The sequence below is a fragment of the Leptopilina heterotoma genome, unplaced genomic scaffold, assembly GCF_015476425.1.
Source record: "Leptopilina heterotoma isolate Lh14 unplaced genomic scaffold, ASM1547642v1 Lhet_42, whole genome shotgun sequence".
NCBI classification, from domain to species: domain Eukaryota; kingdom Metazoa; phylum Arthropoda; class Insecta; order Hymenoptera; family Figitidae; genus Leptopilina; species Leptopilina heterotoma.
Window position 1 is genome coordinate 3,553,188 of NW_025111078.1, and position 21,367 is coordinate 3,574,554.

General features: G+C 26.6%; 1 protein-coding gene across 3 annotated transcripts in view; it reads right to left on the reverse strand.

Moving 5' to 3' along the window:
- The window catches only part of LOC122506457 (orexin receptor type 2-like), a 31,666-nt gene extending 14,389 nt beyond the window's left edge, over nucleotides 1-17,277 (reverse strand). The window contains exons 1-3 of one of the 3 annotated variants that reach the window (XM_043618649.1): nucleotides 16,979-17,277; nucleotides 9,828-10,093; nucleotides 4,256-4,398 (exon numbers count right to left, since the gene is read on the reverse strand). In XM_043618649.1, coding sequence (XP_043474584.1) covers nucleotides 4,256-4,398; nucleotides 9,828-10,060 — 376 coding nt within the window. In that variant the 5' untranslated portion in view covers nucleotides 10,061-10,093; nucleotides 16,979-17,277. Of the gene's footprint in view, nucleotides 1-4,255; nucleotides 4,399-9,827; nucleotides 10,094-10,294; nucleotides 10,317-16,978 lie in introns of those variants that run through there. The other 2 variants (XM_043618650.1, XM_043618652.1) reach the window with 2 other exon arrangements.
- Nucleotides 17,278-21,367: the final 4,090 nt, after the last annotated feature.

A 21,367-nucleotide genomic window follows, 5' to 3' on the forward strand; every position in this document is an offset into this window, starting at 1 on the left:
ATTAACGTAACCGAAAATTATTTCTCCATATACGAATTACTATTATTATAACTACACATTTTTCAAAAATAATTTTTACTTTAGTAGGATAAAAAATAATTTTATAAAAATTAACTACTTAATTTTGCTTAAAGCTATTTTTTCGCTATGATATTTTCATCTCTGACATTCTCTCTGTTGAACATCAAGTCGCTAGTTACGTCACGCACTGACTTTTTTTTCACATGAGCATCATATTTTCTCATGCCATAAAATTGATGGTTTTTAAAACTTAATTTTTTTAATTAAAATTTATAGCAGTTTCAAAAATCCTAACCAACTTTCATTATTGTTACAAAAGTCAGAAATAAAAAATAATAATTCAATAAAAATCTCATAAGGTACTCTTGTGAAAAATTAGTTTTTTAATAAGACTAACAATCATTAAAAAAAATCTTTTTATCATTTTAAAAAAAGTTATCACACTTGTTACAAATTTCAGTGACAAAAAGAAAGTGAATTGCAATTTTTATGAACTAATTAATAAGTTTGTATATATAGAATTATTAGTATTTGTGACAATGAACAGCAATTTTTTTTACCCACTATGCTCTCCTTAAATAAAAAAGCAATTCTAGATTCCACTCACGAAACATATAACAGTGTAGAATTTCTCTGATGGTTTTCTTTTATACTACAGTATTCTGAAGTTTCAAATTACCCTTCACTGTTTTTATTGTTGAAAATAGACACGTTTAATTTTTATTTAGTGTTGATAATTGAATTTTTTTCGGATTCAATTTCAAATGAATTTAATTGATTTTAGAAATTTGTTTTGTTTCAACAACTTTTAAATAAATAAAAGAGTTTAAATAATAAGTTATTTATTGAAAGAATTGTATTTAAATATTGTAAAATTATTATTAATTATTTGCCATAAGAATTAAGTGTAAAATTAATGAAATGTGGAATAATTTATCTACTGATGGTAGGGGTAATATCATTATTAAGTAGAGGGTACTTAAACAAAATTAATAATAATAAATGTTAATAGCTCAGAAATACACCTTAAAAAACCTTTTTGTCTTCCATTTCGCGAAGAAAAGTTGCACTAAAATTGTCACAATTTTTTCATTCTCTTTGATCGGTGTGCACTTGGACTACTAGCGCTTCTGCTTGAACGGAGAAACAGCGCAACTAACATAACGGTTCGTGTCAACTCGTGTGGCGACAAATCAGTCAATAGACTTTACGAGTAGTGTCGCATCTTGCACTTTTATATTCACTAAAATCTCTCGATGTGTTGGAACAATCTAATTCAAGTTTATTTATAAAAAAAGATTTGTAATTTACACAATCGAATAATTAAATGTTACCCTATTGTCAGACGTAAATATATTTCTGAGATTTGAACATCGGCAGAAGATTTATTAAAAAAAGGAATTTGTAATTTACACAATCGAATAATTAAATGTTACCCTATTGTCAGACGTAAATATATTTCTGACATTAGAACATCGACAGAAGATTTATTAGAAAAAAGTATTTGTAATTTACACAATCGAATAATTAATTCCATGTCGTTAATTGCCCATAATTTCTTAAAGTCATCGTATCTTTAATCCAAAGTATTTTACAATTATAACTTAATTTAAAACGATAAAACTATAGAAAAGAATTTAGAGTCTTTATTTCAAAATCTAATATTTAAAAAATGATTTACTGACATAATAAGAAAATATTTTATTTTTGATTGAAACTTTAAGACATTTATTATTTTTCTTTACAACCAGAAAAAGTAATCTGCTAAAGGCGAACTTTACCAATAAACAAAAGAATTGAAAGAAACTTTAAAAGAAAAATCTAGTTTCAATCTATTTTACAATTTTATACGTTGAACCAGATCATAACTTTTATAAATAATTACCATTAATTTCAATTTAGAAAAATACCCACTTTATAGACTACAAGTTATATTTTGATATAAAAAGTAAAAAATACATCCTTATTTAAAGACTATATCTTGAACTTAATTCGTCAAAATCGATTATTCCATATCTGTATTTAAAAAGTTCCAATAAAATATTTTAAACACAGCAAGTTGAAAATCTGTCGAAGAAATAATAATTTCATGAAGAATCGACGAATATTCATAAGTCATTGATGAGAGGAAAAAAAAAGAAATGCTAATTTTAAAAATTGACTTATGTTAAATATTTATATAGATAATACGAAGATAAACGTTTACAATCAATTTTTAAAATATAAACTGTTAGTGTTTTCTCAAATGATTTTTATGCAAATATCTAGAGTATAAAGTGTAAACAAAGTTCACGTAAAAGATCAAAATCGTTTTACATTTATGACTGAGTTATAACCGTTTTATATCCCTCTAGAATTTTTATTATTTAACACGTATGGCAACAGACGTATACTTCTAAATTGTTGGCATCTAAAGGTTTTTAGGGTACTATTTGCAGACTTGGGAAATATATTTCTTTTCTTATCTTCTCTGGAATTTTTTGAGAATCCATTGTGGTTTTTTGCTTATGGATAAAATGAGTAGTTATTTGGGCAGTAAAAACAGAAATCTTTACGGTACTATCCTCGTATATCAAACTGATAGTTTGATGTAAAGATAAAATGGTATGCACTGTGGATTAATTGTCCCGAAGCATTGAACCTCAGCTATCAATAAACTGACTGCACTCAGGATCTTCTGACAAGAAGACTGATCAATTCAGGTGATCCAAATTCGGAATGACTCTCATTTGAGAGGAATCCTAATTAGTCAGCTTCCAGCAGTAGTTAATCGTTAAATTATTTACTAAATCAAGGGAACCATGATACACTGTGTCATTACGGATCAGTAGTAGATCCTCTTGTCGAGCTGAATTGCACGTCTATACATTCAGTGATTCAGTGAAGGTTCATCTTCTTCCGGTTAACACTGTCAAGATGGATCATTGTCCTCTTCGGTATTTCGAATTACTTTACTTGTTCTCTCATCTCTTGAGATTTTCAAGTGAGTTGACGTAAATAGGAAATCTCATTTTAACTATATCTAAACATCGAGTGCCTCTTCTGGACATATACATTCAGAGGGAAAATAACAATACTCTTACAAAAAAGTAAATTATAAACAACGTGATTTACTAAATCACACTTTAAATTCTATGATTCCATTCTTGCTGTTTGGGGAGTCCTTTATAGTGAAAAGCCTCGTCACGACGACAAGTGTTGCCAAAAATATAATATCTTCGTTAGGCGTCAATATATTTGTGACAGTCAGCAACCATCCTTCATTCAGGAAAGAAAGAAGCAGGATGAAACAATCTTATCAAGTTTATTTAAAAAAGATTTGTAATTTACACAATCGAAAAAATGTTTTTAATTAAACCTCCAGTACTTTTAGGCAATAGATAATGATTTTTAAAAAAATTCTGTTTTTAACAAATAAGTTATAGATAAATATTTGAAATGCAAATAAATCCTAGCAAACGATATATATACACATCCTTGAGCTTTGTATAATTGTACTTAGAAATAAAGTTCATGAAACTAAATTAACACGGAAGCTGCATCGAGAGGTCACAGGTTACTTTATTTAAGATACCAATGGGAATTGTGCTTTATGTTTTATGCATGACACATGATCCCTTATCACTTCCCTTCCCTTAACTTGTCCTATACTCAGCTACGAACGCTCCCCTTTTACACAACAACCGCAAATGATACTGAATGTCTGATAAAAAAAAAAATCCAAAACAAGCTTACAATTTTAGCCTCAGGTTGTTATTATATTTTTCTAAATTAGAAAACATTGAATACAATTATATTTTTTATTTATAATTTTAATATTACACAAAAAAAACGAGAATATAATAAATGGATATGTTTTCATTAGAGCTGTTATATTTGATATTACTACATTTGTAGGCGAAATAAAAGGAAAAATATGTTCAGAAATGAGGAAAAAATGAATACAAATGTTTATGCTGTCCTCGGGATTGAAATCAGATACATTTGAGTGTGCGTGAAAATCCGTAGGTGGAAAAAGTATATTCTTTTTCCTCTTTTCTAAAAATTATCTCCTCAAACTTACATGTAAAATTTTATTTCAATGTCGAAATTAGGTATAATGAATTCTTTTCTAAATTTAGAATTCTTGATTCTAAACCTTTTTTTTTTGACCAAAAATTGAATAATTTCTGAAAAAATAATCGAGCAGAAAATTCATTTATAATATGACGGGGCATAAACGATAAAATCTTACCTTGGAGATAGAAGAAGAGTTTGCACATTATTTCTCCATAGACCCATAAAATAGAAACTGCTTGACTCACAGCCATCGGCATGCAGATCAATGTTACCAAGAGATCAGCAATCGACAAATTCACTACAAAGTAATTCGTTACACTGAAACAGAAAAGAATTCGCAGTTTTTAGTTATACTATAAATAATTTATTATTTATTAAAAAAAAAATAACGTATTTTTCATAATTCTGTTATAATTTTTCATTTTTGATTTATTTCTCATTTTATTTTGGTCATTAATGAAACTTGAGACCTTTCTGAACTCACAAACCATTTCTAATCCCATTTATGAGCTTTGATCTATTAGCTCTAGTTAACCTTATATTCCAAAGGAAAAAACTTGTATGAATCATAATTAAGGACGTGTGGCAGATAATAACATCATTTTGTATACTATAATCAAAATTATGATCTTCCTTACAAATAATATTTTTTTTGGTCCAAAAAAATAAAGCTTAGAAAAAATATCCCAAAAGTAGTATTATTGTCCTTTTCTTCCTCATCATCAACTTTTATATAATTTTATAAATTTATCACAAAAACTTGTTTGATATCCTGTTTTATTATTTCCTATAGAAACTAATATAGTTTTCCCATTTTTTTTTTCTAACTTGACTTTTGCAGCATTATAAGGTTTAAATTCATAGAAAGTTTCTTTGAACATTTCTTTTGAAGTAAGATATATAGACTTCGCGAATAGAAATGAGGAAAATCATGTTCTGCAATTGACATATATCAAAAAAAGAAGTACGGTTACTAATATCAAACGAGTATAATATAAATCTTTCTCGAAATAAATTTAATTTTCATTTATATTTGATGCAATTTTATTTACGTTATTAAAATAAGAAGTGAAAATTATCAAAAATATGTATATACATACCGAAACTTTTTACCCAACAATTCGAATATCATTAAGAAATGGAGATCCAATTGTGAAATGAAAAATTATAAAAAAAAGTGCATTTGAAATAATGGGGTCGCAGCTAAAGTTAATGAAGATTTAATGGATGCTTAGATGAAAAATGAAGTGGTTTTCTTAGCTGTTGAAAATAATGGATGGGTAAAAAATTTTCCTGGGCAAAAAATAAGTCTGGAGAATTCAATACGTTACTGATTTTTCTTGCACTTTTAATAAATAAATTATAGTTTAATTATAATTTTATTATTATCTACATTTAGCAATTTTTAATAGTAAATTCTCAAATCTTTTTATTGACATAAAGTTGAAAAAAAATACACATGTCAATATTTTTTCCTATACGTTGAAATAACATTTATTTAAATTAATTCACTGGAATAGGTCTTAATGTAACTTTAATAAAACGATAAATTTAATTTACTGTGAAATGTCGTACGGATAAAATAGCACTAAATTTTAAGGGGATGAACAACTTCTCCTTGTAAAATGTGCTTCTGACCTTCAAAAGATGTCAACGTGTTTCTAGAAGAGTGAGCGTCGAAGAAAGATAGAAATTTAATTCACTTTGGAAAATAGTGACTCTTCGATTTTTGAATAGTCATCCAATAAAAAATAAACGAACAACATTTGTTGGTTTATGTTAAAATTCTCTTCCTTGTTCATTTAATCTCCTTATGGAATAAAAAGTTTTCTTTTTAAAAAAATTTCCATCTCTTGAAATTTTATTTTATCAACCTATTTCGAAAAAAAAGAATTTGTAATTTTCACAATCGAATAATTATATGTTAGAGACCATGTATAGCTTTATGAATATTTCCAAAGTCATACAAATATTATAATTTGTTTTTAATCTTACATTTTTTCGTTATCATTTAGTTTTGAATTTTTGATTTAACTATAAATTACTTTTAAAATTATTGCAAAATTTAAAAAAAAGTTTTAATTAAAAAGACTTTTCTATCACTAACGAATTTTTTGTGATTATGGTACTAAAATTCATATATGAAGTGTTAATCTATATTAACACCTTTATAATCCAAATAATTCAACTAAGAACACGTTCCACGTTCACATATGTATATCAAACATCTTTCCGTTAATCAATATAGTTTAATATTTAGATTTGAAACCTAAATTTTGTCATTTATTAAATATAAAAGTCATTTAAAAAAAATCAAAAAGCGATTTTTTAATTTAGTAGAATTAAGAAAAAAGAATAAAAATAAACCAGTTCAAGAGAAACAAACTAATTTATTTTGTATCAAAAATAGAGAAAAACATTTATTATACTGATATATGGAGAATTTTTTTTTGTACAGCATTCAAAAACCTTTTTATTACAGGTTTTTTTTTTAATTTAAAAAAGTTTTCTGTTTTTGTATATCATTTGTCGATGTTTAGGAAGTATCGCCCTCGAAAAACTGAGGGACAAAAAGAGGGCGAAATAAGTGGGTCAAGATTTATCTCAATTCTTTTTTTTACTATCAAAAAGAAATGTCTTTTTATCTTTTTCTATAATATTAAATACAATTCGTATAGTTTAAATTTAGAATTTCTATTTAATAATTATTTTCCGGGTAATGTCCTATGATTTTATTTTTATTTTCTCGTATGCTTTATTTGCATAATTATGATTTGTCACTTTTTCTAAATTCCTTGATTCAAAGAGAATTTTTTTTCGGAATAAAAATATATAATTTATATTAAAGAAAAAAAAGAATAGATTTATTCAAATGGAGAGTCCTCTTCGAATTGGCAATTTGTCTGTTTTATCATATCAAAACCTGTCAGACTAGAAATTCACTTTGAATTAAAGTAGCACTTCGTCCAGATGCACGTGCTCTTAATCGAAAAAATGTCAGTTTTTCTGTATACAATTTTTTTTTTATTTTTAATTTTCCATTGAGTCAAATAACAACTGATAATGAAAGAAATTTTTTATTGGAAAATTAAAATATTGATACAAATTGAAATTTATCAAACTAATTAATGTTCTATTGAAAATTTATTTATGAAAGAACAAAAATATCTCGCAATTGAAAATAAAATATTTGAGAGCCTTTTTAAAAAAAAAATTCTAATGTTAATTTATGGTAATAAAAAATACTGATGGTGGAGAGAAGGGGAAGTTTTTTATGACACAATTTTCAATATATCCAATTCAAAGTGATCGCTACCCTAAAGGAATTTTAAGTGAGTTACTTGGGTATGCTAGGTTTTTCGTTATTAATATAAAAAATAGAATAACACAAATTCTTTGACTGTTTGACATATATGTTTTCGTACATTTAATTTTGAAAACTATAGGGACATTTAATTTTAAATTAAAATACTATTATATAGAAGATGAGGAATAAATTTTATACTAACAAATAGTTAAATATACTTTCTGGACATTATTTATTTCCAAGGCAGAAATTTGTCAATAATAATTGAGAACATAATAGGATAAATATAATAAAAAATTTATAGTCTAAAGATTGATTATTTACTTTTCGGGAAAGTAAAAAAAAATGAATAAACAAGAAGATTGAAGATCTTTAATGTCTACTGGTGAAGGTCAGTATTTGATTAAATAAAAGATTTAAAACAAGCAACTTGAGATTGAAGTCATTGAAAATATACTCGAGATTCTAAGTGTATTTACTACCATAATAAAAATTAGAATTAATCCTTAATAATAAAAAGAAAAATAATTTTTTAAATTTACTTTCTAAGAATGAATGGGGAAAAATGTATTTTAAATAATGTAAAAGAGAAAAAAATTTCGGAAATTTTTAAATCGTCATTTAAGTGTTTAATGCACACGTTTATAGTTCTAACGGACTAAAACGTCACATATGTGAATGAAATTGTAATTAAATGGATAGTTGAGTTAGAAATGGATATAGGTTGGTAACAATTCTCGCAAACAATGGTATGGATTAATTAAAGCAGATTCAAGCGAAGAAACTAGCACGTCATGATTTATAGTTCCGACATATTGAACGGTTATATTTCTGTATATATATATGACAGAAAATTATTCAGTTGAAAATCATTCTTTACGTTGATGTTACTGATAATTTTCATTTTTACACATAAAATTTGATAATTTACAACCAAACTGCTTATTTTTGCAGAATCGTTTAATTATATTTAAAATGAATTGTTTTCTGTTTACAAGTGGACGAGTAACTCAGAAAAAATTATTGTGATAAATGTTGATAGCTCAGAAATACACCTTAAAACACCTTTTTTGTCTTTCATTTCGCAGAGAAAAGTTGCACTAAAATTGTCACAATTTTTTCATTCTCTTTAGTCGGTGTGCACTTGGACTACTAGCGCTTCTGTTCGAACGGAGAAACAGCGCAACAAACAGTTCGTGGCTGTCTGGTGACAAATCTGACACTAGACTTTTCGAGTAGTGACGAATCTTGCACTTTTATATTCACTCTCTCTCGAAGTGTGATGTGATCGTACTCTAATTGTTAAAAGTCAATAATATTTGTGACAGTCAGCAGTCAGCCTTTATTCAAGATGGATGATCCAAGTTGGAACAATCTAATTCTCAAGTTTAAAAAAAAAGTATTTGTAATTTACACAATCGAATAATTAAATGTTACACTATTGTCAGAGGTAAATATATTTCTGACATTTGAACATCGGGGCAGAAGAATTATTAGAAAAAAGTATTTGTAATTTACACAATCGAATAATTAGATGTTACAGAATTGTCAGACGTTAATATTATTTCTGATTTCTGACATTAGAACAAAGAAACAACAAGAATTAAATTATCGAATTGGAGATCTTAATAATTTTAATATTATATATGAGTTAAATATAATATAATTATAGTAATTAGTTTAAAAATTAAATATTTAAATCTAATTGGTTGAGAAGTTTTCCCTGGGTACGTGATACCTGAGACGGCTGTTTAATAACTTTTCGTAATAAAATTCTTCTTAATATAAAGTTTTTAAAAAATTTTCCGAAAGAAATTACTTTTATCGTTCTTTTTTCTCTTTTTAAATTATCTTTCCTCCTTGATTCCTTAATAGTGGAACGTGGTCCAATATATACAGAGGGGAAACATTTGATGCGTAGTCAATAAAAAAGAAACTTTTCCCCGCATTTTTTTTAACGTTTTCAAACACACACATATATACTGTACAAATGAAAATAAATTAACAGAAAGAAACTTTAAGTCTACTTTTTCTAATTTCGAATAATTTTTATACTATTTGCAACTTAATTTCAAAACGAAATTTTAATTTTATTTACTAAGAAAGTATTTTAAAATTATTTTGTACTCCATTTCTCTTTTATGAGTAAATCTATTGAATATATTTGCATGAATATTGGTTGTCACATATGCAAATTTACATATTTTTTTTATCTCAATTTTATTATTTTTTGAAATCTTTCGCTATTGGAAAAGAACGTTCATTTACAAACAGACTGTTATTTGAAAAAAACAAAAAATTCCCTTAATTGGAAATCGAATGAATAAATGTGGTATTTGTAAAAGTGGAATAAAGGAGAAAATGCAAAATTATTAATTTTGTTTAAAATAAATTTTTCTGGAATTAAAAAGTAATATATGTGGTAAAATTGCATAAATACCTTCGCATGTAATGATATTTGAATACAACGACGATGACGAGGATATTTGCTGCAATAGCCAGAACGATAACTGGCACATAGACAGTAATTAATAAATAATTTGTCTGATTTGTGAGATTATCGTAAAATTCTTGCAAGATTTCATTCATTTCCTCTATCTTGAAGGTATCGTTATAACTCTTGTCATCATTGTTCGATGAGCTGTTCAGCCATGTGCCTCCTCTGTCATCCATGGCTTAGGGTTCTTTTTCAACTTTCCGCTCAGGCTGAAAGAAAGCAAAACAGTAAAAATTAATATTTTTTTTCATATGATTCTTAATTTTTGCTGTATTGTTTTGTAAAATAAAAATTCTGAAGTTAAAAAAAAGAATTTGTAATTTACACAATCGAATAATTGTATGTTAGACCATGTTTAGGTTTAAATATATTTATAAAAGTCAAGTGGCTACTCCGCTGACTGCCCTAACCTCCAAATTGAATTAAACCTCAAAGGGAAAATAAATTCGACGTTGAAATAAACTTCATCGCGAATTGAACGTCGGAAAAAAATTAAATTACGTAATGCTAGCTTACGATATGTTTTTTCTGCTTTATCAATGTTCTGAAACTAGAAATAATAGATTGCGAATATTCAAATACATTTTACTCATCAAAGAAACTTGTAGCGTAGGAAATATTTGTACTCAATTTCAAAATATTTCTATGTAAATAAATAGCACAATATACACTAAGAATATTTTCCCAATATTAAACGTGAATTTTTGCGAATATTACAAGGCAGTACTAACTCATAATATTCGCATTTTTCTGATTCAAATTTATAGAATAAAATTTATCTTCCCTTGAAAAGATACCAAGAATAATAATAAATAATACCCATATTAGATAAAAAAAAAAGGAAACTTTTTCAAATCCTCTAATCTCATTTAGTTTTCCCTGTTCATAAGCTCCGGAAACTTATCATTCTCAGTCAAAACTTCAAACCTCTAGAAGAAGAAAAAAAAACATAAACAATGGTGTAATTTAAAAAAAAAATTGAATGGAACATATTACTCTTTGTCCTCTAGGATTTATGTCCTGCGTGAAAATTGAAATCTCAAAAATATTTGTAAATCGTGTCAAAAGAATAATCCAATATAAAATTTAATAGGGAGAGAAAAATAATATTAATTCAAAGAAACATGCAATATTTATATTTGAATTCAAATGAAAAAAAAACATACACACTACCTTTGTACCTTGATTTCTATTCAAGATTCAAGAAATTGATAAAAAAAATACTAGGTGCGAGAATATATTGTTGGCCCTTTTCATCAAGAACCCTTAACAATTTTTTTTTCCCTTGGAAAAAATATTTTACTCTCTTATAAATATTCTGAAAACTCAAGATATGGAGTTGAGAAATGCATCATACGATTTTTTCTCTTCAAATATTATAAGTACAACCTTCAAAAAAAAAAAAATCAAAAATATTACGATATTTAAATTTTTTTTTTATAAATATTTATAATTTATATTTTTCTATATGTTTCTAAATAATAAAGATATAATTTTTTAAAAACAAATAAATAAAAATGATAGGTAACAAATATTTTTTTTCAAAAATATAAATATTTTATAATAGTTATTTATAGCTATTTATATATTAAAAAATGGGAATTTAAAAAATAGGTCATAGAAGTACAGTAAACGCATAGTTTAAGGTAATAAAATCGTTTCGCCAGTATCATTATAATCATTTCCATATTATTTTCCCACCTCCTTTGCTATGAGGACTCAAATGCTAAATTGATCGTCGATGATATGATAACGTCAAACGCACTATAATGGCATCAGCTTACCGAGAATCGGAAGTAATGACATCATTTGAGTTTCATTCTCCAGATTCTAAGGGGAGGATGAAGTAATAGGAAATATTTCGAGAAACATAATTTTTACATTTGTCAATTATTATCATTCTTTTTTCTTTTTTAATATAATAATTTCAAAATAACCGTTGAGGAATAATTTATTAAATTTCTTTCCCGATTAGTGAATTTATAAAAATTTCCATCTGTTAAATGAAAGTAGGTTATTAAATCTTTTTAAGATTTAATTTATAAGATTCAGTGGGATTTTTAAGATTTAAGTTCCCCTTAAATCTGTGATGTTCAATTTTTAAAAACATTATTATCTCATTACCATTAAGTTAATATCCAGCCTTGATTTTCTTTTTTCAAAAGCCGTCATATATTGTATATATATTTTCCGTCGCACAATTCACTAGGGTATAATCCTATTAAAAGAGATATTTAAATTACAAGTTACTCTAGTAATTATGAACTCATATCACGATCCTCGACGTAAGTAGTTAGAAACTTTCAAACCACCCTACATACAATAAATGTCTGTTTATAGAGGATATATATTCCCTCACACATTTCTACGCGATCATTTACTAACATTTGATATCAGCATTCATTCGTGAAAATTCTTCATCCATTTCCTCCGCAGTCACTTGGGAATTTCATTTATCGTTAAATCGTGAGAAATACTTTACGAGGGGGAAAAAAAATTGCACTTGTGTTTATATAATTTTCATTAAGTATTTCGGTATATATATGCTTCCTCCTAGAGCATCTTTTTCTAATTTAATGATAGTATTTTTCTTTCTACAAAAGAAATGAAAAATTATATCCCATTTCTCTTCTTTTATTTATTTTTGGTTTTAAGGTGAAAAAAAAAATTCTGCTCTGAAATATCTATAATAAAATTGTTGCTACTGAAAAAAAAGACAATGAAAAGAATAGTTTTGTTCTTTTTGTAAGAAACGGAAAATATTTTCCAAAATCGATTATGAAACACATTTGATTTAAATTTGCACTATTCACAAATATATATTCATAAAAATGAAATTGATTTTGTGAAATTTAGACACGTATATATATACATGGATATTTCAATGATTGATTTCGAATTAAATTACTTTTACTAATTATAATTGAATTCAAAATTTAGCTTGAAAAGGAGTTTCACAGAGAAAATTCAATTTAGAATAGTTTGTGATTGATTTATACAAATATTTTAGTTTTGCAAAATAAAAGTCAGTACAAACTTATGAAGGAAAAATTTGGACTACAATATCGAAGAAAAATTGGTGAGGTGAATAAAAGTTTCTCAAAGTGGAAAGCTCTCTAAGGAAAAAATAATGTTGACAATAAAAGAAAATGGAATTTAATTTAAAGAAAAGGAATTAAAGAGAAAACACTGTAGAATACAAACAAAATGCAAATAAGACACTACGAAAGTAAATTAAATGACAAAATGAATTAATTTCTTGGAAAATAAATGCAAAGACTTCATAGTTTTGCACTGTTGATAAAAAGGCAAAAAAAAAAGAAAAAATAGAAAAACAATTCAAAAACCAAATAAATGTAAGAATAAAATTTATATGTAAATCTTAATAGACAAACAAAAATCACCTTTCTTTCTAATTTCTAATAATTAGGAATATTTTTCTCTACAAAACTCAAAGATAGAATAATTGATTTTAATAAAGTTTCAAATGACTTTGAGAATTCTTGAAATTGAGAAACTTTGACAATTCCAAGTAACTTTTGTAGAGTCCCAAGTGACTGGTTACTTAAGGGGCACTAAATATTTCAAAGTGCGCTTTCATGCATGTAAATAAGTCTCCAATTGCACATGCTTGACTTACTTTTTTATTAATAGATCATCTTTAATTTATCATATTTCAAAATTTTATCGAATCCAAAAAATCAAAACTCCAATTATTTTTTTATATTCATGAATACTTTTTAATCTACTAATTAAATAATTAGTTTCATTAACTAATCTCCACTTAGATTTTAATTAAATAATTATAGAGATTGTAAAAAAAGATTTATGAAATTTATCATTATTTATCAAGTTGGAAATGTCTTGATTTTTATCTTCAATGAATAACAAAAAAGGGAGGAGGTAAAAATATAATAAAAGCTTAGGGAGTTAAAGACGAATTTACACATAAAAAAGAAAGTTGAGATTTTCCGATATTAAACTTATTACATTGAGAAATAACTTTTTTTTTTAACTTTGTTACAAAAAAACTTTCAGGCATTATTTCATCAAAGCAAAATCTTGTTTTATTAAATTTTAAATGAAAGCATTCTTCTCGTTTAGGTATTATTATTATTTAATTATTTATTACTGTATTTATTTTATAATCTAATTTACAAAAATTGAAAGGCTGATAAGAGAATTAAAATATCAAAAAAAGAGATATTTTTTTGGGAAAATTCATTAAAGAAATAATTAATTTGGACTCAGTTATTAATTATATCGTGATGTGTGATAATAATATATCTTATCCCGTGCAGAAATTTTGACCGGGGCCAGATCGGGGCCAGATCGGGACAAACCGGGCCCCGATCTGGCAACCCGACCTGGCCCCGGTCTGGTTGAAACACTAAAACCGACCGGGGCCATGGCACTTTGCCCGATCTGTCCGCCCTGTCGGGACCCGGTCGGGGCCATGGGATTTCCCCCGATCTTTTCGCTACCCAGGTAGAAATCCAATACTGACTGCATTTTATTATATTAAAGCTCGTTATTTGATTATTAAAGCATGGGGAGTATTTACTTCAATATTAATAATTATTATTATTTTTGTAGTAAATAAACTTTTATGAATGTCATTAAAAATGTAAATAATTATTAGAATTGCTTTTATTGAACTAAGTTTTTAAAAAAAATATTTTTCTTATTTTCTTTCATTAATTTAGACAGACTATCTTATTTAAATTAATGCCTAATTTATTATTATTATTGTTAATAATTATTTAAACCTATACTTTATGTAACATTATTAAGAATTATACACAAAACACTTAAAACTAAGACGGAAAAATATCGCACGCACGGGGGATCGAACCCTAGACCTCGAGGACGCAAGTCAAATACACATACCGCAAAGCCACGCAAGCTTGGAAGCGACCTCGCTTAAACTTCCTTTTGAATCATGGGACCGTTATATACAGTATTATCATAATAAATTGACTGTATCATATTTATTTATAGAAAAATTATTAAAAATGTATGTTATATATATATATATAAATTAATATGTTTATCATAATAATATGGTAAAAATTATTAATTTAATTATTTATTCTCTATTATTTATAATTTAACTATTTTTTAAAATAATAAAAAAATTTTTATTATTAATAATTCACAATAATACTAAAAATTATTAATTAATAATAATTTATTTTTTTGCCTTAAACATGGAATTTCAATTTAAGTGTGAAAAATAATTGGTGCGTTTGTCCTATTGTTTTAAATTAAAGGAGAATAAATTCCTAAGACATCCCTCGAGGCCAATTTTTGAGTTTTTAATTGTTTATAATTTTTATTTTCAAATTTCAATCAAAGTTAACAAATTAACACAATTTTTTAAAAACGGACGTTTATTTTCTTATTCCGTTACTGCACATGCTCTAAATCAGTTCAAATTAATCCAATATTACCAGCAGACAATTAAAAACCTATAAAGTAATATATTTCAATTGTCATAAACAACATTAATTAACAAATAGTTAACTTTGATTCCTCTCCAATAAAAAATATTAATATGTCTTTTTTCTTATAATATAACTTATTTAAATATTTAATATTATATATCCGTTGTCTTTTAACATTATCCAAATAAAAAAGTAAACGTGAAAAAAAAATTTTTGGTGGAAAGGAACAAAAATTAACTATTTGTTAATTAATATTATTTGTAACCATTTAAATAAGTTATTTTTTAAACAAAAAGGACACATATTTTTAAAATGAACTTAAATTAAAAAGTAGATGTGAAAAAAATTTTTTTGGTGGACAGGAACGTAAGTTACATAACTATTTATTATTTAATATATTGTTTATAACAATTTAAATAAGTTATTTTTTAATCAAAAAGGACAAATATTCTTTAAATAGACTTAAATTAAAAAGAAAATGTGAAAAAAAATTTTTAGTGGAATAGGAATCAATGTTAACTATTTGTTAATTAATATTGTTTATAACAATTTAAATAAGTTATTTTATAATCAAAAAGGACAAATATTCTTTAAATGAACTTAAATTAAAAAGAAAAGGTGAAAAAAACATTTTTTAGTGGAAAGAAATCAAAGTTAACTATTTGTTAATTAATACTGTTTATAACAATTGATATAAATTACTTTCTGTTTTATTAATTGTGTGGTGGTCATATTGTATTAATTTGAACTGATTCAGATCATATGCAGCAACGGAATAAGAAAATAAGCCTCCTTTTTTGAAAAATTGTATTAATTTGTTAACTTTGATTGAAAATAAAAATTATAAACAATTAAGAACTAAAAAATTGACCTTAAGGGATGTCTTAAGAATTTATTTGCCTTTAATTTAAAATAAAGAATACTGAAACCGGTTAAGAATTGTAGGCTGTAGACAGTTTTGAACAGTAAATTGTAAAAAAAATCCCATTGTGCGCTGTTTGTAGATCCTTGGGCAAACCCGGCCTGGTCCTGGTCGGGGCCACGAAGTCGGGGCCAGATCATGAAAACCCGACCGGGGCCAGGGCGGTAATCGGGAACAAAAGTGGCGATTTCTGCACGGGATGGAATCGAGGAATTTTCATTGATTCTTATATAGTCATAATAGAAATTGATTCAAGTCTATACCATCAGCGTGGTGTAAACTCAGTAAATTAATTACACTCCTGTAACTTCTCATGTCTCTCGCAAAGTAAGGGAATCAGTTTAATTAAATCGAAAGCAACAACAGAGTTAAAATTAACCTAATCTTCAAACTGTCACTCCTTATATACATATACATATAACTCACAGGGTGTGCGTACAATTTAGATCAATTAACTATTACTTATAAGAAATTTTTATTAAACCATTTTCATTATTCTTGAAAATTATAAACGATTGATAATATTTTTTTCTATTTTTTACTTCGATGCATTTTTTTCTAATTGTTTCAATGTATTATTAAATAACAAATAAATAGATAAATTACAACATATATCAACATATTAATAAAAGAAAAACTGTGTTTTCTTTTAAAAGTATTTAATAAAAAAAAATAGTTTAAAAAAATATATATTCTGTTCATTACATCATGTAAAAAGTACTTACTGATGGTTTTTTTTTATTTCCCAAAAAAATCTATTCTGCAGACGAATGTTGAGTTCATTTTAATTACACTTTATATTTTGTTCCTATAAATTTAACACTTTTTGAATGAAATGCCTCTAAATAATTTAAATTATATTTAGAAATGATAATTCTTCCCATTTTCTGATGTGAAAAAAAATTTTTTTATTATTTAATAATAGTAGAATTTTGAAAGTAAGTGAAAGAAAAAAAAGAATTCTAATTGACACGCGATTATAACCGGTTGAAACTTTACGAAAGGAAGTTACGAGTAAACTGAATCACTGTTAGTTCCCGCGCGGATATAGCTGAGAGAATTTTGTGCGCATGCTATACTACTAAACGAATTCTCAAGGAGGGTGAGTGAGAGAGAATGAAAATCAAGTGTAACATAAACATAAACAAGAAAAAAGAGAATAGAGAAGAATATTTTCTTTCTGAAGCTGTAGAAAAAGAAAAGTTAATTTAACAAACGGGTAATATATTAATGCGTTTCAATTTTTTTTATTAAATAAAATTTGAGAACAGTAAATATGTAAATAAAAACAACAAAATGTTTAAAGTTTCAAAAGCCGAGGGTACCCTATTCAGAAACTACAATTTATTTAACAAAAAAAATACAATTTTGTTAAAAAAAAGGTAAGAATTTAATCTATTTTGATTTACATTCTTCTACTGTCACTTATACTTTTAAAAAACACTGGTTTTACCGATACTAGCTTCCTAATGGATTGTAGTACATTTTTCCCAAAATACGATTTCCCAGAGGATATTTTTCCCAAAATCAAGTTTCCCAAACAATAGTGGTTTCCAAAGGACATTTTTCCCAAAATACTTTTTTCCCCAAAATCAGATTTTCCCAAATTAATAGATATTTGTGCAAGTATTTTTTTTCTGCGGAGTGGATGTGTTCAATGAACAATTGAAAAGCGGTTAAAATAGTTCCTGTCATAACGTTTGTTATTTTGGAAGCAAAATCAATTAGTACTAATTAATAAATCAAATATTTACAATAATGGCTGAACTCATTAAAACCAATCCTACTAGAATTCAGGATTTAAATGAGATTCCTGATCGGTTTAAACATTCTTCTGGCGGGATAAATTTTTTTGTTATACGATTCGATTGACGACGACAACGTAGAAGAAAGAATTCTTGTATTTGCGACTGAAGATAACCTAAGACATTTATTTAAGAGTAAAATATGGTTTGTAGATGGCACATTTATAGAGATAGAAAGCGAAGAGAAGAACAGATTTGGAACATTGTATCGTCCTACGGAGATTTTCGACATAGGAATGATATGACTGGATATTTGCAAATTATTGGTTCACATATTAATAACTACGACTGGAATGGCCAATGGGAAACTGCTATGGAATTAAAGAAAGAGCTTGAAAATGACGACTTCCACAAGCATACAGGATTCGAAGACGAACGTCATTGCTTGGATTATCCTAGGAAAAATCATAGGTCCAGTTACAGAGATGATGAACTACGATGATGAGGATCAAGCTAATATCAATCACTTAGTTAGAAAACAAACTCATGTAGTAAGAGTCCAATTACATATTCTGCATAAACAAATTGAAGACTATAAAGAAAACATAGTTGACAATTTTAATCGTCGATTTAAGAAAGACCCCATTTGCTTCCTATAAACTTAGACTTAAAAAAAATACTCTCTTAGGAAGATCAGGAACTTTACAAACTTTTTAGAACAGCTCAGGAAGAAGTTAAGAAGACTTTGTCAAGAACGCGGAGAAAATAAGGTGCCAAAACAAAAACGGCAGGGAAAAGTATTTCCTCCTATAACCTCTAGAGGCAAACAGCATTTCCTTAATTCAGAGAAGAGAAAAGTGTTAAATCCTCACTTAAATTAAATCCCAACATTTAAAAATAATCCCAAGACATTGGAACCAAAAATGACTAAAATACCTAAGAAACTACGATTGTTTTCATAAAAAAAAATCTGACCTAAAAGCAATGATTTACAAGATGTATTCTTCTCCCTGAAAGCCTTCTTTTTTGAAATTATTTGCAAGATAAGTTCCTGTCAAGTAAATATATATAAAAAGCAAAGGGAAAGCAACTGAAACATGTGTGAATAAAATTTTTGAAAAATAGACCAGGTCAGAATCCCGCTTGGGAAATGAAATACATCATGTTAGAATCTGGATTTCAGCCAACTTCGGATCAATGATTCCAAATAAAAATACTTTAACCAAACAAGTATATAAAGAATGAGGAATAAATATATTTTTCATTAAATACTATAAGTGAAATAAAATGTAAAAAATGTACCTTCATTTGTAGTATTACTTTTTTTTGGGGTATTATTATTATTAAACTTAGGAGTTAATTAATTTTAATTACTTTTATATAGAAGATTTTTAAATGATTTTCGCGATATGCCTAAATTTAATAAGGAAATTGGACGCACCAGTTGCCTTGTCGGAAGTAATTCTTCTTTTAAGCATCATGACCCTACTGTTAATTTTCAGTTTATTTATTCTCGACCCCACTTATCATAATATTAAAGAATCATTCCCTAAAGATGAAATGAATCCCTTGATTGGCCTTTTGAAAGTAGTTGACACAAGTACATGAATAGATTTAAACCTTAAATGACAAACAAAAGTTTCTTTTGAGTAATACAGTTACAAAAAAGAAAATAATAGAAAATCTAAATTCCACTCAATAGAAAGTTAACTAAATAAAAACATCTCATGTAATTCTCTGTGAACAGAAAAGTGTCTTTCTAAAAAGTTGTTTTCTTCCAGTCTAGGTAACTAAATCCGAAAGGCTAACCCTTATTGACGCAGGACCTATTGTTAAAAGGATTCTTCCATTAGTGATTATTCTAGCGGGTGGTCTATTGTCTGTACTCCGGCCAAGTATTAAAACTTATTATTACATTTTACAATTATTTGATACGAATTTCAAAAATAGCGAATTCCTAATACTTTGATTTTTGAGAATTGAAATTTCTTCATTAAATGCTAATTCCTGAATTCAAACAATCATTTCGATATAGAAAAATTTCAAATAAGTCTACGTGTGAAAATTTAAATCCCAAGAGATACGTTACGGAGGATCTATAGTTGAATCCCACCGTTGGCACATCTGGGCTTTGTGGATTTAAGAAAATATAATCCGGGCTCAATGCTACAGAAATCCGCAACTTCAGCCCTAATCGTTTAAAATCACTGAAGTCAAAAATCTTCATGCAGAATCAAATTTTTTGCCTCGTGTTGGTCCTCCATTGAATTCTTCACCGATAAATATAATTAACAAAACTTAAATATTGTAGAACATTACGAAAAGTATTATAAGCTTTTAGAATCCTTTAATTCTTTGGACAATAATAATATGACGACAAATTAGATATAATTAAAATGTAGATAACGATTATGGAACCTATACCTATCAATCGATAATTTCTTAAGGGACATAATCACTAAAGTTTTAAAAAAATATGTCTTTATAATTTAATTATTTCATTTTGTAATTTTAAATTTAAACGATCATCTGTCTATTTTTGTATTTCTCTTTATTTTCCAATGATATTCCCCTTATATGAAGGTTTTTTTTCTCTAGAAAAAAATCTCCTTTTATTATCGATAATGGGCATTCGTAAGCTTTTTCCAATTCTGCAAATACAATTTGACTGTGACAAATTAAAGTGTCTCTCATTTTCATATAATTTACGATCAGGTCTAATACCGTCTGTTCTCTCATTAGAGAAATGGTAGAATAATATTATAAGGAGGCAGAAGAAGTTCATGAAGTGAGCAATCCGTCATTCATGGAATATGATATTGATTTTAAATACACTTGCTGAGAACATGTTCAATAAAATGAATAAAACTATATATTTTCTGATCATCCGCATTAAATGGGTTAAACATAAAATTAGAGTCAAAAATTAGGTAGAAATTTCTTGTTCACAGATTTTTTTTTAAAGAATCTTTTAAATATTTCTTAAATAGGTAATAGTTACGACATTTTTTTTTTTTGTCAAGTTGGTATTTTATGCGTTTAAGCTTTATGTTCCAACTCGAAGTTGGAAATAGAAAACAAATTTTCAATTAATTGTTTTAAAATACTCGTGACATTAACACGAGCGCAGTAAGTCGTAAAAAAATCTTTATACATTTTTAGGTAACCTCCTTTAGATGACACTCTAAATATGAAATGTTATTTAAAATGAATGAAAAATATAAAAGTAATGACCAACATACGAGCAATTTATGTAAATATGAAAAATCAATCTAGGATACAATGTTAAAATTACATGATCCTTGTTTGTAAATCAATAAACATCTGTGTAAATCCTCAAAAGAACTTTCTTCCTTTGAGAAACCAAAT